Below are 14,834 nucleotides of genomic sequence, written 5' to 3' on the forward strand. Positions count from 1 at the left end.
ACTCGGTTTAGACGTACCACTCGGGTTGGGGGTATCACTCGGGTCGGGGGCTCCACTTGGGGTGGCGCGCTACTTGGCGCACTACTTGGGGCACTATTTGGGACACTACTTGGGGAATCATTTTGGGGTATCATTTTGGGAACCACTTGGGTTGGGGGTCTTCTTGCGAGCTTCTGTGTCCTCTTACATGCTGTTGTCTGCTTAACCCAAATACGGCTAACCCTAACCTTATCCTGACTTGCGTCCCGGCCTGAACCCAACTTCAACACCCGGTCTTCAAACCGATTCACCCCTAACTCCTACACACTCTCACTACTATTTCTGCTATATACAAGTTCTCTCGTCTCCTCTTCGAAACAAACTAGTTACCTGCCTACTTTCTTTGTCTTACAACGCCTCTTCTTGCGACACCTTACGGCCCTCTACAAACGGACGGAGCCCTGGTCCTACTACAAACTTGCGTGGTAGCCCGAACCTAGCTCTACTTCACTTCCTTCTATTGTCCTCCATCTTACTCCTGCTGCACAAGTTGCGCAGCTCTACAAACGATAAACGGTACATTGTTTTCTCTGCTGCAGCCGCTATTCAGCTAACAACCGCGTAATCCAACAAAACTCCTTAACCAAGTTGTTGCTCCCTACCGTGTCCAACTGCTATTTTCTCCCTAAATAGTCTATCAACATCCTACCTGGTTCCGCATCGTCGACTCTAAGCTCCGCTAAACGGGTTTGCCACTAGGCGTTTGCCTCTGCATAGCCAAACACTATGCCTGTTAACCCTGCACTTAAAACCCCGGTGTACTGACCACAGTCCGCAACAAGCAATCTGGATTGAACGGATTGATTGACTTGATTGGTTTAACCAATCTAATCAATCCAATCCGTCGCTTCTTGAATTTGCGCCAATCTGCAAGCAAATCAATCTTAGACCTTCAGATTGATTGATTAGATTGGTTAGATTGGTCAGATCGTTATTCCAGGAATGTAGATTAAGATCGAGTAGTCCGCCTGCATTGTCTGTGACATCACGTGATGATAAGAAAGTCACGTGCATATAAGCCGATGAAACAGCTTATCACGAATTCGGCATCTGCCTCGGAGATTCGATAACTCCTATGTATAAATTAACCAATCAAGTCAATCAAGTCAATCTGAGCTACTTCAAAATAGCTTCAATCAATCCACAATCAATCAGCAGCTAGGCTGCTGACAATCAAGTCAATCGACGACTCTGAGATTGATTGGATTGCTTGTTGCGGAGTCTAGTACTGACAAGTTCCTCCCTCCACCCTTTGATACTTCCCCTTCCCGTTCGGTTCCCAGCTGTTGCAAATTTCCTGCGGCACACCACCGCACGGGAAACAACCCGAAAACATGTCAAACCGAACCAATTCGTCTATCCTCTGCACCATCTTCTTGGTTGGTTCGCTTTCCGCTCTCCAACACTGCCGTATATCGTGCCCGCTCTGTGGATCGCCCGCCCCCTCGCAAATTCCGCATCGGTTCGCCCACCACGCCAACTGCCTGCGTACCCACTCTACGTCGGCAAACTCTTGCTGTCGATGCTCAGTCAACGTCTGCCACGGCCCTCAACGCGCCTGCTCCTGCTGCTGAAACACCCGCTGCATCTCTTCTCGCTCGGCTTCGACGACGTCCATCTCGTTCCTATCGTTGTTCTCTGTCTCGCTCTCTTCTTCTGTTTCTTCCTCAACCACCTCCTCTAACTGCCCATCTATCCCTCGGCACACATCGCATTTCTCCTCGTTGTCCTCTTCTCTACACCCTGCTCGATCCTTCCCCCCATCCAAATACCCGTCCAGCGCTTCTCTCCTGCAGCCAGCCGCCCCGCCCTCGCCGCCTCCCATACATGGGCATTGTAGAGCGCTCTACACCCACTCTACAGCACTCTACACGATAGAATAGAATAGTGGTTATTCTACTCTACTCCATTCTACAAGTTTCTATCCTGTAGAGGAGTAGAGCACTCTACCACTCTACACGCTTTCTGATTGGTCAATTTCATCTTATCTTTTGATTAGATTTCTACAAATTCTACAGGCTTTCATACTAATATATATCGACCTATCACGTGACGTTGGATATCGCTGATGTCAAAACTTGGGGGGTGTAAGAGTTATCGTATTGTCAAGGTGAGATCTAAGACTAAGTACTGACGCTAATTAGTCATGCAACATCAGTCACATGATCACTGTCTTCATCGCCCATCTTGACAGCTGAGCCATTTATGGAGCTGGCTCCATGACTGCTGGCATCGTGTAAGTAGTAGTGTTATGGAGTGTTTGCTTTTTATACGTGAAACTGGACTTTCCGTGCACCTAAGACATGCCCTAGTCTAGAGCGCAACTACAAGAACTGGTCCGCGACCATCTATAGCAATCAACCCAGTTACTATCCCTTCTTCTCCACCTCTTTAGAGTATCTAGCTCTGTATCAATATTATCACTTTGCGAACCAACATGTCTGTATCCTAGGCCTCGTCATCGCTTTTAGATACTCTTTCTACTCCTTCTATACCCTGTATCTTACAATCCGGCCCTTCTACCCTTATCTCTCCGTCCTCTAGCCCTCCCTCCCTTCGCAGCGTGTCTACAGAGTCCTCTATACCTCAAACAGCCTAGAAATCGATATAGGTATACTTTTAGCTTGCAAGGGGTACAGAGGCATAGACTAGAGAGGTTGTATAAAATGGGAAGCGTCGACAAAAGACGCTCTATTACTGTATTTCCTGTTTAAATGAACTAAAGCCTAAAGTATAGCATACTGTCTATACTTTGGCCGCTCAGCATCACGTTAAAACAAAACATAAGGCTTAATAGAAGGAATTTAAGCAATTAACTAAAGAAGAGCGCTCTTCTTTTAGCTACGATCCCCGCTAGATTCTTATTAAGAAGTTTGCTCTCTTAAATACTAATACTGCTTAGGAAATAGTTTTACGACAGGCGTATAACAAACAACGACATATTTAAGCGATGATAGCTCTCTGCGCACGACAACGACTCCCTCTAAGTGCTATTGGCTAGCTAGAGCTTTATAAACTACTCTTGTCTGTTAATCTAGAGATTAACGATCTTGCACTGTTTAGTAGAAGAAGCCTTAATCGTCTTCTAAAACTAAACTTTAAAAAGTACAAGAAACAGCTTTAAAATAACCTCTAGGAGGCTATTGGCGATATTCACATCTCAACGGACATGTGGTCATCTCTAGCTCGTAGAGCGTATCTCGCTATCTGCGCACGCTGGATAGATTATACATACAGGCTTTGACACGGACTTCTTGCCCTCCTACAGATTCTATTTAGCTACTCTGGTTAAACACAAGCTATCTACATCATTAACGTCCTACGGTCGTACGGAATCTTTACAAAACTTGGCTTCTATACTGGTGATAACGCGACATCAAACGATACGCTTCTACAAGAGCTTGTACAGCTTTTAAAACAAGAATACTAGGTATGTCTTTATCTCTAGTGTGGTTTATACTAACACTATTAGATTGATTTTGATCCGAAAGCCTACCGTGTTCGATGCCTTGATTATATTCTCAATCTCGCCCTTCAAGCCTTCCTCCTTGCTCGCTCAAAAGAAGCCCTTCAAGCCGCCCTTCAAGCGATTGATCGACATGTAGATGTAGATCTATACGAGGTCCTCTCTACCTCTCTTAGCGTACCTACAGCTGACGATAACTTACAGTCTGTACAGTGTAGGGATCACGTACAGAAATCAAAGGGCAAGGACAAAGGCAAGCAGAAAGGATTCGAAGGCTGGGGAGCAACTCCTGCTTTAGAGAAGCTTCATAATCTTGCTGTTTAGCTTCGTTATAGTACGAACCATCACGATCTGTAGATGCTAGAAGTCGGAATCACTTTAGGCATTAATAATGATACAAGATGGTCATCGTGGTTCTAGGTCATTAAGCGTGCGAACAAAAAGAGGAATGAAATCAAGGAATTTTTCGCAAAACACGATAAATGTAAACTATTCTAACTCTAGAATCGTGATTAGGATATACTAGAACGCACAGAAGAATTTCTTTCTGTTTTTAATAGTGGAACGTTGTAGGTTAAGGGCTATAAAGCATCTCTGTCACAAAGTGTAGAGATAATAGATGTTATACTTACTTATTTTGAAGATCAGAAGGTTGTATCTACTATTCCCTTATTTTGTGATATTATACTAATGCCTAGCCAGGCCAAATACTCTCCTCCAAATCATGATAAGTTTGTCGATGACCCACGAATGGTCCATTTTATCGAAATAGGCTGGCTTAACCTGTTTCACCAGCGAGCGGCCCACCCCACCGAGCGGCCCACGAACACCAGCGAAGCGTACGCGCCGCGACGTAGCTTAGCACCACAACACAATTTTTATACTCTTGCAACAGTATAGTATTATTCAGAAGCGTCGCTATCATTCGCATCCTCAATTTCTACCTTGCACGTACGAGAGTTATGCCCAATCTTGCCGCAACGGCCGCAGCGTCGCCCTGCGCGCACCCTCTTCGCCGGCTCCTCACCCTCCTCACGACTGCCACCCTCCTTTTCAGCAATTAAGTCTAATACCTCGCCAACTGTCAGTGACTCCTCTGCCCGTACGTAGCGTCTCTTGCGACTCTTACGCTTGGTAAGCGTCTCTGTTGCGTCTCGAAGGCGCCCCATCTCTGCGCGCATCAACACCATCTCATAAGCTATCTGCTGCGCGCCTTTTGTTAGCTGTCGCACCTGCTCGTCAAGTGAACTTGCTGGAGACCCTCGATGGATTTGCATTTTGTTTCGAATCAGCGTTGATTGCGCCTCCATTTCTTTGGCGTTGCGCGGTGTTTACGCCTCCTAAGCGGCGTCATCTTGCTGTAGTAGAGTTTGCGTACGCAGCTGCACATCCAGCTTTGATAACACGGCTTGTAGATCATGTAGACACAATCCAGCGCCTCGAAACCCTGCGCAAGCATTCTCTCTTATAAATGCCTTCTCAAAAGCTACTTTAAAGGCTAGTAAGAAGGTCTGTTTGTTGATGTGGTGGATGCGATCGCGTGCCAAGGCTGAGATCTCATCGCCGTACGCGCGCTTCAACGGCGAGAAGCAGGCAACGTCAAGCGGCTGCAGGAGGTGCGACGAATGTGGAGGCATACAGAGGGCGATAATCTTCTTCTCCTTGCAGCGATCCTGAAAATCTATTAAGCAATGGCTCTCGTGGCCGTCAATAATAAGCAGCCTGTACGCTCCTACAGGCCTCGCATGCGTATCAAAGTGTTCAAGCCAAGCAAGCGCTAGATCGTTGTTTGTCCAACCTGTTGGGCTTACTTAAATAACCCAGTTGCGTAGGAGGTCCTCAGTAAACCAGTTAGAGATAAGAACCTTGCCGGCAAAGATAAGGAAGGGTGGGATAACGCGCCCTATTGCGCTGACGCCCTGTATTAACGTAGTCCACTCGCGATCACCAGGCTGAAGCTTCTTTGCTTTCCCAGGCTTGTCCATGCCTGTCACTACGAGTTGCGACGATATCTTGCCCATCAGGAAGCCAGACTCGTTAAAGTTGCACATGTCGTCGTCTATAATGCCGTACTTCGCCTTCATGTTCTGAACCAGCATGAACCAGGGCTCAATGATTGCTGGGTCCTCGCAGAGAGCTCGCTGGCGATCGTATGGACGGCTCCAGCGCGTGCGCAGCTCAGGTGTACGCTGGATAAACCTGTCAACCCAGTTCTTGCCAACAGACTTGACGCCGCGATCGCGCAGCAATCTATCAGCCATATCTCGTACGTGTAGTTTCGAGGGCGGTACTCCACGCAGATCCTCATCAAGTATACGTTGTACAATCACCTCCTCTTCTAGCTTCGTCAGGCTCTTTGAGTTTGGCTCGCAGTCGCGTCTAGAGGGCTTCCCGTCGCGTCGCCGTCGTATCGTTGTCTTTGGGACTTTGTAGACTGCCTCCGCACGTCGCAGGCTTGGAACTTGGTTACGTTTAACGTCTAAGAGGGCAAGCTGCACATTAGCTTTAGTATAAGCCTTGAGAGGTTGTAGTTGTCGAGACATTACGTGTTGTTGCTAGGTACGCGTGTTGGTGGGGGAACTGGGCCGCTCGGTGGGTGGGCCGCTCGCTGGTGAAACAGGTTACATCTATAGATTAATATACCAAAAAATCTCGCGATAATCGCTTTTGTGAGTGACTCTACAGCCTCATTTCTACGATCTCGAGTTTATGTTTGGGTGGCTCGTCACGCGAACTGGCTCGTTGGGTGCACGGGCACGGTAAGCCCTGGTAAGACTCCGCCATATGCATGCATCCTCGCTCGCACTGCGTTGCCCGACAGGAACCATAGGATTGGAAGACGAGAAGCTAGACGACAGTGGCGCTCTAATGCATGGGAAACGTTGCCACCACCTGGCCGCCTGAATGGTTCCGCAATCAGGACTTGGGTATAGACGGGACGTATGGCTAGCGGCCAAGGCACTAAGGAAATAAGATTTGACAGCTAAAGTTGGGCATTGGACTGTGGCCCCTGATGACACCTTGTTAGCAAGCTACTGGACGGCCTACTAGTCGCCTCCCGTAACAGTCTCGTAAAGTTACTTAGGGGTCGTTCGTTCGTTTGTGGAGAAGAAATCAACATCGACACTTGTACGCGGAAACCCCGCTGTCAAACCCCCTTCCCTGTCTCGCCACTGTCCACTGACATTGCTCTTGAATCTCTTTCTACCCAGAGTGGAGCGAGCAGGCTGCTCGCGAACACCTCACGGTCCTATCTCGGTGACGGCCAGAGAATCAAAGTGACAATGAGCGACAGTAGGCTCGGGCAGGTGGTACGTTCTTCATCCTCTTTCTGCTACGTGCAGTATGCTGACCCAGCTGGTAGGTATCATGGTACATTTGTACCGTAGCGGCAGTACCTTTCGTTGCGCTGCGCATGTATGCGCGGTGGAAGAGGCTAGGCAACCTGGGCATCGACGACTTCCTTATTCTCCTTGCAATGGCTTGTCTGATTGGAGATCTAGCGATCCAGCAGCACATGTGGAGTCTAGGGCTAAGAGACATGTCGACAGTGACACCGGACAACTTCAAAGGAATAATGCAGATGATTATCCTCGGATCAACACTCTACATCACGTCGCTCTGGGCCATCAAGTTCGCCCTCGTCTTCTTCTACAAGAGCCTCGCTGCGCCGGGCTCTCGACTGGTGCTTGTGTATAACTTTGCACTTGCAGGCTTGCTTGTCACGTACCTGGTCATCTTCTTCGATATCATATTTCAGTGCTACCCGCACAATAAGCGATGGTCCAATGATCCAAACTGTGAGTACACACAAAAAGCACTCCGTAGTCGCAATACGCATACCAGTGGGTTCTGACCTTGCGCAGATCAATGCAGTCCCAGAGCCGGCAAGATCAACTACTGGATCACCACCTTATTCAACATCTTCACGGATGTAATCATCATGTGCCTGCCCATCGCAATGGTGTCTCGCCTGCAGATGAAATTGAAGCAAAAACTCGGAGTAGCCGGAATCTTCGCCCTGGGTTTCTTCGTAGTAATAGCTAGCAGTACGTCAACCATGAGTACCCTATCCCAAACCACTCTTGTGAGTTTCAGCTAACATGGTTTTTTCACCCAGTCGTCCGAGCCTACTACTCCACGAAGAACGAAATATTGCTAACATTCACCGTCTCCAGGATCGAAACCGCAATCGCCATAATAGCCACCTGCCTCCCCGCCCTCCGCTCCATGATCCTCGGCACAAATAACTCCTCTAACGGCGGCGCCTCAAACAGCCACGGCGGCCGCCACTACGAGCTCTCCTCCGCACGCCGCAAAGCAAACGAAAACCGCATTACTGCCTCTAACAACGCCAACCAGACATCTAGAGGCTTGCACTCGACGCACGATACCCGGAACCGAGCGAACGGATCAGAGGACTCGTTGTTTACTGATCCGCCGTCTACGGGCGTGGAGCAGTATGTGGGCTACAAAGGGATTACAGTGGATACGCAGATTGAAACCATGTTCGAGGAGTCAAGGAATACCCCTTCTGCAAGTTCAGAAGCGCAATGGCCATTTCGATAGTTCGTTCTGGGTAAAGGTCAATCTTGGGAAGAGAACCTATTGCTCCTTTTTTTACTTTTTTTTGAAAGCGATACCAAGGTTTATCAGGCAACGCCCGATCTGGGGCAACGTCTAATTTTTAACTAGCACATTCTAGCAAATCTTTAAACTTCAAACTAGCATACCGAGGACGACGGCCAAACCGGCCCCCCAGCCAAACCGAACCACCTGAACACCAAAATAACTCTACCACTTGAGGCTGTAGAGCCTCACACAATAGCTATTATCGCGCTCTTTTCTAGTGGTGATATCTATAGGTTTTAATTAAATATATGCAGCTATTGATATCGTGTAGAAGGAGTGATGTTGCGGCTACGTCGTGACCTGAGAGCTGGTGCGCCTACTACAGCACCTTGAGGCTCTCTACCACCTGTAGGCCTTATAACAGCTCTCTTTTTCAAGGTAGCTTTCGCAGGAGGCTGGATGCTGCACTTCTTACCCTTTGGTGAAGTTCTAAAGGCTTGTTTGAGTTGTTGATGAGCTCTGCGCGCAGCTGCCCTAGAGGCCTGTTCAGCAGCCTTCTCAGCCTTCTCCTTCCCCTCACTAGCCTGGCTGCAGCCCTTGCCTGACGCCTCATAACCTTCTCCTTTGCCTTTGACTGCTTTGCTTCCTCACGAAGCCTATTTGTCTCAGCTTTTTGGTGTTGTACCTACTCTTCCTCACGCTCATGGAGCTGCTAGCGATCACGTGCCTCCTTCCAGGGCCCGCAACGGATCAAATCAAAGCAATACTTGATTTGATTGATTTGATTTGATTACATAAGCATTTGATTTGGTTTAATCTTGATTTGATTTAGATAACTTAATTTGAATTGATACCCCGCTGCGGGGTAGATAGACCCCGATTTCTTGTACTAGTAAGTCCCCTCCTAGCTAGCGAACTTGCTCCGATACTTGTTGAATTAAACAAAACGCACTTGTGAACAATAGATATACTAATCGTACGCCAGTGACTCACAGCCTCTACAGTGATACATTACGATGAAATTTTATATACAAAAGCAGTTAATTAGAGTCCTCAGAATCAATGTCAGAGTATTCAGTTTCAGCAATGTTTGCTACCTGACGCTCTCGTACCACACCCTCCTGTATGAGAGACCTAAGGACCTGGTTCCTCTCTAACGTAGACCCTAATAGTAAGCTCCTATTTGGTGTACACGTTTTTGAAGCCTCACTAAATCAACGCTCTAGGTCTGAGCTTATTGCTGGCGCAGCAAAGATATTAAGCGCTACCTTATGCAGTGTAGGAAAGCGCTCCTTGTTATTGCGCTACTAAGTGATAAGATCTATTGGCTCCTTCACAACCTTGCGTTTGCTAGTGACTTTGTCTATAATTATGCCATCCCGCCGTAGTACCTTTGGTGTTGTGTAGTAACGGTTAAGCTCTTGTGCGAGCGTTTTAGTATTAGGCTCTGAGGGAACGTAGTCGTCGGAGAAGAGGAGGTCGTCGTCGAATTGAGTCTCTGGGACAAGGACATTGGCCTGCGATTGAGCAGCCTGAGTAGCTCTAGTAACAATCGACGGCTCTACAGCAACGTCAGTATCGATAGATCTAGTATTATAGGACTTGCACAGCGTTTCAAAACGCTTTTGAGCGCCACTGAGCCACCTAGATCGACCCTCCCATCGTTTCTGGAGGCCTCGCTAATTGATGTTGGGGTTAAGGATCTGAGCTGCAACGTAAGCTGGTGTTTGGTCCGAAACCCTGTAGTAGAAGTCGAGCTTTGCCTAAATTAAGGCCGCAAATTGCTTTACCTCCTTACTTGGCTGGGACTGTCTCTTGCTTCGCTCAGTCCACTGTTCAAAGTATTCGAAGAGCTTCTCAATCTTATTAAGCTATGTCGAGATATTCACCTTCTGGCCTTCTAGTCTTTTTGTTGCTAGGTACAGTAGCTTAAGCAGCGCTTCGATCGCGGTAAGCGTGTCCCAGTCAGCGGTAGTGATTCGGTCATGGCTTACAAGCTCGTCGCCAGCTTGTTCGAGTTCAAAGAGGTAGAAATCAACTAACTTTCGAAGCTTAAGTACTGTACTAAAATTAGTACTTAATGCAGTAGCCTTAGTGTTTCTCTAACACAAAACTTACGCCTATATATTATACAATATAATAAGTTCCAACGCACACTGCTGTCACAGACTAGCGAGAAGATCTTCTTAACCTCTGCCTGACCTTCAACCTCCTTCTAAACCTTTCTAAATTCTCTCTCCGCTGGTCTGAAGCACAGATGTAGTTGACGATGTTATGGGCCTTGCTATTTGCTTCTCTTTTCCTCCACTCAGCCTGCTGTACCTAAAGAGACCCTTCGTCTTGTAGGTCGACTAGGTTGAAAGCGGTGGCAAGCAACTGAGTGTCCCGGTCGTTCTGCCTAGCAACATCCTCAACCCGCTCGTCATTAAGGGCATCCTCATTTAACTCCCTCTTTGTAGACGCGCTAGGCTTATAGGTTAAGGCTGATTAAGCCGCAAGGTTGATAATATGGCCTCCGCATCGTAAACGACGATGTCGCCAGTCGAAGGAGAACCCATCTCCAAGGAGCCGGCAGGCAGCGTCGTTATTGTAGGCATTGTTACTAACAATATAGCCAATGCTACTGCTATAAATTTCGTGCTCATTGCAGATTGTACGTATAAGGTCGCAGATAGCCTCTCCAGTGTGACGGCCGTGGATCTGTCGGAGGGCAACAAGGACGTCGACCCGCTCGTAATCGGTATTCAGGTAGTAGGCTTCAACGCCAAGGAAGGAGAGGTGATTGTACGATGACCAGATATCAAAGCTAATCGAGATCTTCGATCGTGCGGCTTGAATAGAGCAATGAAGTACACCGATAGCTTCAGGACCTAGTCAGTCTATAAAGTCAAGAGAAAGAGAGAATGGCAGAGCACGCTTACCATAGCTATAGTGAGCCTTAATTAGTCGCTTAATAGAGTTGCCACTTTAGTATAGAAACCTGTTATCAATCTCTAGGTTAAGGGCCTTAAAAAGCTCTCTCGCTTGTAATAAGGACGCTCCGTCATAGCTTTGGTTGTTAAGAGCTACCTAATCAACTAGCCTCCGCTAGAATTCAAGGAAGTCGATGTTCGTGAACGTGCGGAGGCGCTCATCCATAGCCCAGAGTTGAGCATTCAAGGTACTAATTCTGTTGTCTTCAACACAGCTGTCAAGGTCGAATAGGCTATGTGTGTCGGGTGAATTGTTTCGCTCTACTTGGCCAATGTTATGCTTTCGGAGTAGATGCCCTGCTGCTGCTGTTGAGGACACCGGATTAAAGGTAGTCTTATAACCAGCACTATTACAGTGGGTACAAACCTAACGGTCTTTGCTTAGGTTTGATAGGTAATAGACGAGGGCGCCGTGATTGTAGATCCAACTTCGGCGTTGTCGAGAGTGCTTATGTGCAAGCTAACGTCGGAGCAGATAGCCGCCGCAAAATCAAGTATTGATATCAAAGCTATGTAGAATAGCATACTCACGTTTGCATGTTACAGACAAAGGCAGGTTAGATAAGCTCGCAAGCGAGTTAGAAGATATTGATGTCATGCTAAGGGATAGAACATATTTTAAAAGAAGATCGTGCGCACCACTGCAGTGTACAGTAGAGGTAGATTAAGTATATTTCTAGAGGTATCATGAGTGAGTCATGAGGCATAAGACATGAAGCAGGAGTGATGGAAGTCAGATCATTAGTTTGGCCAATAGAGTTGCCCGGTTATCTGTCCGCCGCACTCTAGGTTTCACTTTTAGTGGCTGACAAGCAGAGTTGTCAACAATCAATCAGATCGGCATGATTGGTTCCTACCTAGGTTAGTATTTCGTCGATTAGGAAAGTGTTATACCTAGATAGGAACCAATCATGCCGATCTGATTGATTGTTGACAACTCTGCTGACAAGGTTATATGTAAACATATGAGGAGGAGGTTGAGGAAGTAGTTGGTTGATTGATAGAGTCTATCGAAGAGAGCGAATATATATCCTCATGTTACATAATCAGTGATGAAACGCACTATCTCCACGTAGGCGTAGATGCTGACATTATACCATGAAAATTTCAAATTAAATCAAGTTGTTCAATTCAAAGCAAGTTATTCAAGTTTATCTCAAATCAAAAACAAATCAAGTTATTCAAATCAAATCAATCAAGCATTGATTTGATTTTGATCCGTTGCGAGCCCTGCTCCTTACATGTCGAGGCCGGATAGCGAGAAAACAACCCCCTTATCCTGAGAATTACCAGTCCTATCCCACCGCAACCAGGCCTCAAGCGTCCTGCTTGAGTATGCACTCCCAACTGTCCACATCCTTGTAGTCGCCAGTGCCCTTGAACACATTTCGATATGGGTAGCGGCAATGCCTCCTCTTGTAGTCTACTCCAGCACTCTCGGTACCGTTACGGAACGCTGTTCCAGTGATGCTCTCCGGCGCGATACCCTCTTCTACCCACCTTACAATTGCTGTGAGAACGTTTTCCTCGGGATCCATGCTCGCTGTGTTGCGTCGCATATTACCAATGCTGGCTGCTCCTGGTCCACTAGCGCAGTGCGCCATACCCGAGATGCGGAAATAACGGTAGAACTCGTCAAGGGTCTCTGAGTTCAACCCCATGGTTTTGGAGATGTGTTCGTAGTAGCGAGGCGAGTTGCTGCTAGGAATGACGCCGTCAGACTGACCGTGGTAATGCAGTACCTTGCCACCCTTGTTCCTGAACGCTGATATATCACCCTCCCAGGTCTCGATGTTGAAGGGATTCAAGTCAGCGGCAAGATCGTAATCTGCAAGGCTGAGAGTGAGGGCATCCTAGTTGGAATCATTGAGAATGGTGTACTGAAACCAGTCTGCTGCACCAAAGCGCTGGCCTTGGAAGTACGAAAACACCGCTTCGGTGGCTTCGGCGCCCGGCTCTAGACGCGGGTATACCAGACTGCCATCGGAGGCAAGCAGTGGAGCGTAAATGCTGCGGACTGTCTCCGCCTGCACGGGTGTAAGGCACGACGAATTCTGACCTCCAGCGCATATAAGTCCGCTAGGATCATAGTCGCACAGGTCTGGCGATTCAATAATACCATCGACTGCGCCGTCAAGCGCATCGCACTGGTTTATAATATCCTGGTGGATCGCTGGCCACATACCAAGAGGAACGAATGTTGCTGCCCCCTGGAGGCCCGTAAGAGGCAAGAAATGGCAACTCCAGGACGTGAGGTTGTTGAAGGAGAAAGCTGGTGCGCCTGCGACGACACCATCAAAGTCGTCTGGGAATTTCTGGACTAACTTCCATCCTTGACGTCCACCAGTGGAGCATCCTAGGTAATAACTCTTTGTGTGGGGTTTGCCGTAGAATGTCTTAGTGATTTCCTTGCCCAATAAAACGCCAGTGTGCACAGCACGGTATGCAAAGTCTTCGACGACGTCCGGGTTGTTGAAGAAAGAAACGCCAGTAGACCCATCGTGGCCATTATTGGTTCCAACAGCTGCAAATCCCTGGGCCGTTGTGTACTCCAAATCCTCATACTGGATGCATCCGCCAAGACCGCCATTGCCCGTACTCAGGAAGCGACCGCTCCAGTTCTCAGGAAGCCAAACTTCCATTCGCAGGCTGGAGCGCGCTGATGTCGCAACTTCAAGGTCGACTCGGCAGAGATCCGCAGACACGATTTGTGATGGACGAACGCAGCTAGGGTCGGCGTTTGGAAACTGCAGTGTCGTGTTTGCCGTAACGTATTCAGTAAAGGAGATGGTGGCGTTGGGAACGATCAGAGTATTAATGAAGGAGGCACATTGTGTGGAGAAGTTGGATGCTATTGCAAGGCCAGTCAGGCTAGATGCTGCCGCAAGTTGCTTCAATTCAACCATGGCGATAGACAAGTGCAGAATTGATGGATAGACGACTTGCGGTGTATACCCCCCAGAGTCTCAACGCTCTTCTCTTTATACTAACTTGCAGTACCAATTTCACGATGATTTCCCCCACGAAATTATCAGACATGCAGGCTTAACCTCTCTCGCGGATCGACCGAGGACTCTGCGTCATCCCAGGCACCTAACGTTTAGGTACCTGTATCACGCACTCGTATGTGTCCACGTCGCAGTTAGCGGCTGGTCTCACGCAACGGGGTCGAGCTCCGCGCCGGCTGCACGGCCAAGTAACATTTAGATTAGGTTGAAGGGCTCCCTAAAAAGCTTGATTGGACTGTGCACTTTGAAGAGAAGTCGAAATTATATTACCCACAGGGTCTAGCGGTTGAACGTCGGGGTTATGCACACTGCTGACAACCCTAGAGCGGAGTCGTGCTTAGCACTCGGTCTGAAACCCACGGGAAAATGCGGTCGTGCACCCCAGAAACGCGTCTCTGCTGTCGGAACCCCTCCACCACCCTGCTGCGCCTCGACCTTGGCAACTAAATATTCTGCCAAGACTTTAGTTCCGTGACCAGAACGCATATTGTTGTACGGTTGGGTGTAGGCGTAGTAGGTATGGCAGACCAAGAATTGTGTGTAAGTTGTTGTATTTTCCTAGCATCATAGCTTAGCTTATATTTACGTCATCGAACGGTACGATTAGTAATAAGTCCTTGTTCACGGCAGCGCTTGGCCTGCGACACTTGGTCTACCGTAAGCTATCGCGTGATGGCCGCTACCGTGTCCGTGCACCCAATGCGCGGATTCACTGAATGCGCGCATCAACAAAAACGCGTCGAACTTCACACCTATATCGTGTAAGTAGATGGTGTA

General features: G+C 48.0%; 2 protein-coding genes across 2 annotated transcripts; one reads left to right on the top strand and one right to left on the bottom strand.

Moving 5' to 3' along the window:
* Positions 1-6,789: 6,789 nt before the first annotated feature.
* ALTATR162_LOCUS6997 (uncharacterized protein) lies at positions 6,790-8,074 on the top strand (the record flags this gene model as incomplete). Its single annotated transcript, XM_043314623.1, has 4 exons — positions 6,790-6,816; positions 6,870-7,305; positions 7,372-7,554; positions 7,626-8,074. The coding sequence occupies 4 exons, from the start codon at positions 6,790-6,792 to the stop codon at positions 8,072-8,074; spliced, it is 1,095 nt and encodes a 364-aa protein (XP_043170558.1).
* Positions 8,075-12,365: 4,291 nt separating this feature from the next.
* On the bottom strand, positions 12,366-13,955 carry ALTATR162_LOCUS6998 (uncharacterized protein; the record flags this gene model as incomplete). The annotated part of the gene is made up of 2 exons (XM_043314624.1): positions 12,366-12,885; positions 12,937-13,955. The coding sequence occupies 2 exons, from the start codon at positions 13,953-13,955 to the stop codon at positions 12,366-12,368; spliced, it is 1,539 nt and encodes a 512-aa protein (XP_043170559.1).
* Between the last annotated feature and the right edge of the window lie 879 nt (positions 13,956-14,834).

The sequence above is a fragment of the Alternaria atra genome, assembly GCF_907166805.1.
Source record: "Alternaria atra isolate CS162 genome assembly, contig: 26, whole genome shotgun sequence".
NCBI classification, from domain to species: domain Eukaryota; kingdom Fungi; phylum Ascomycota; class Dothideomycetes; order Pleosporales; family Pleosporaceae; genus Alternaria; species Alternaria atra.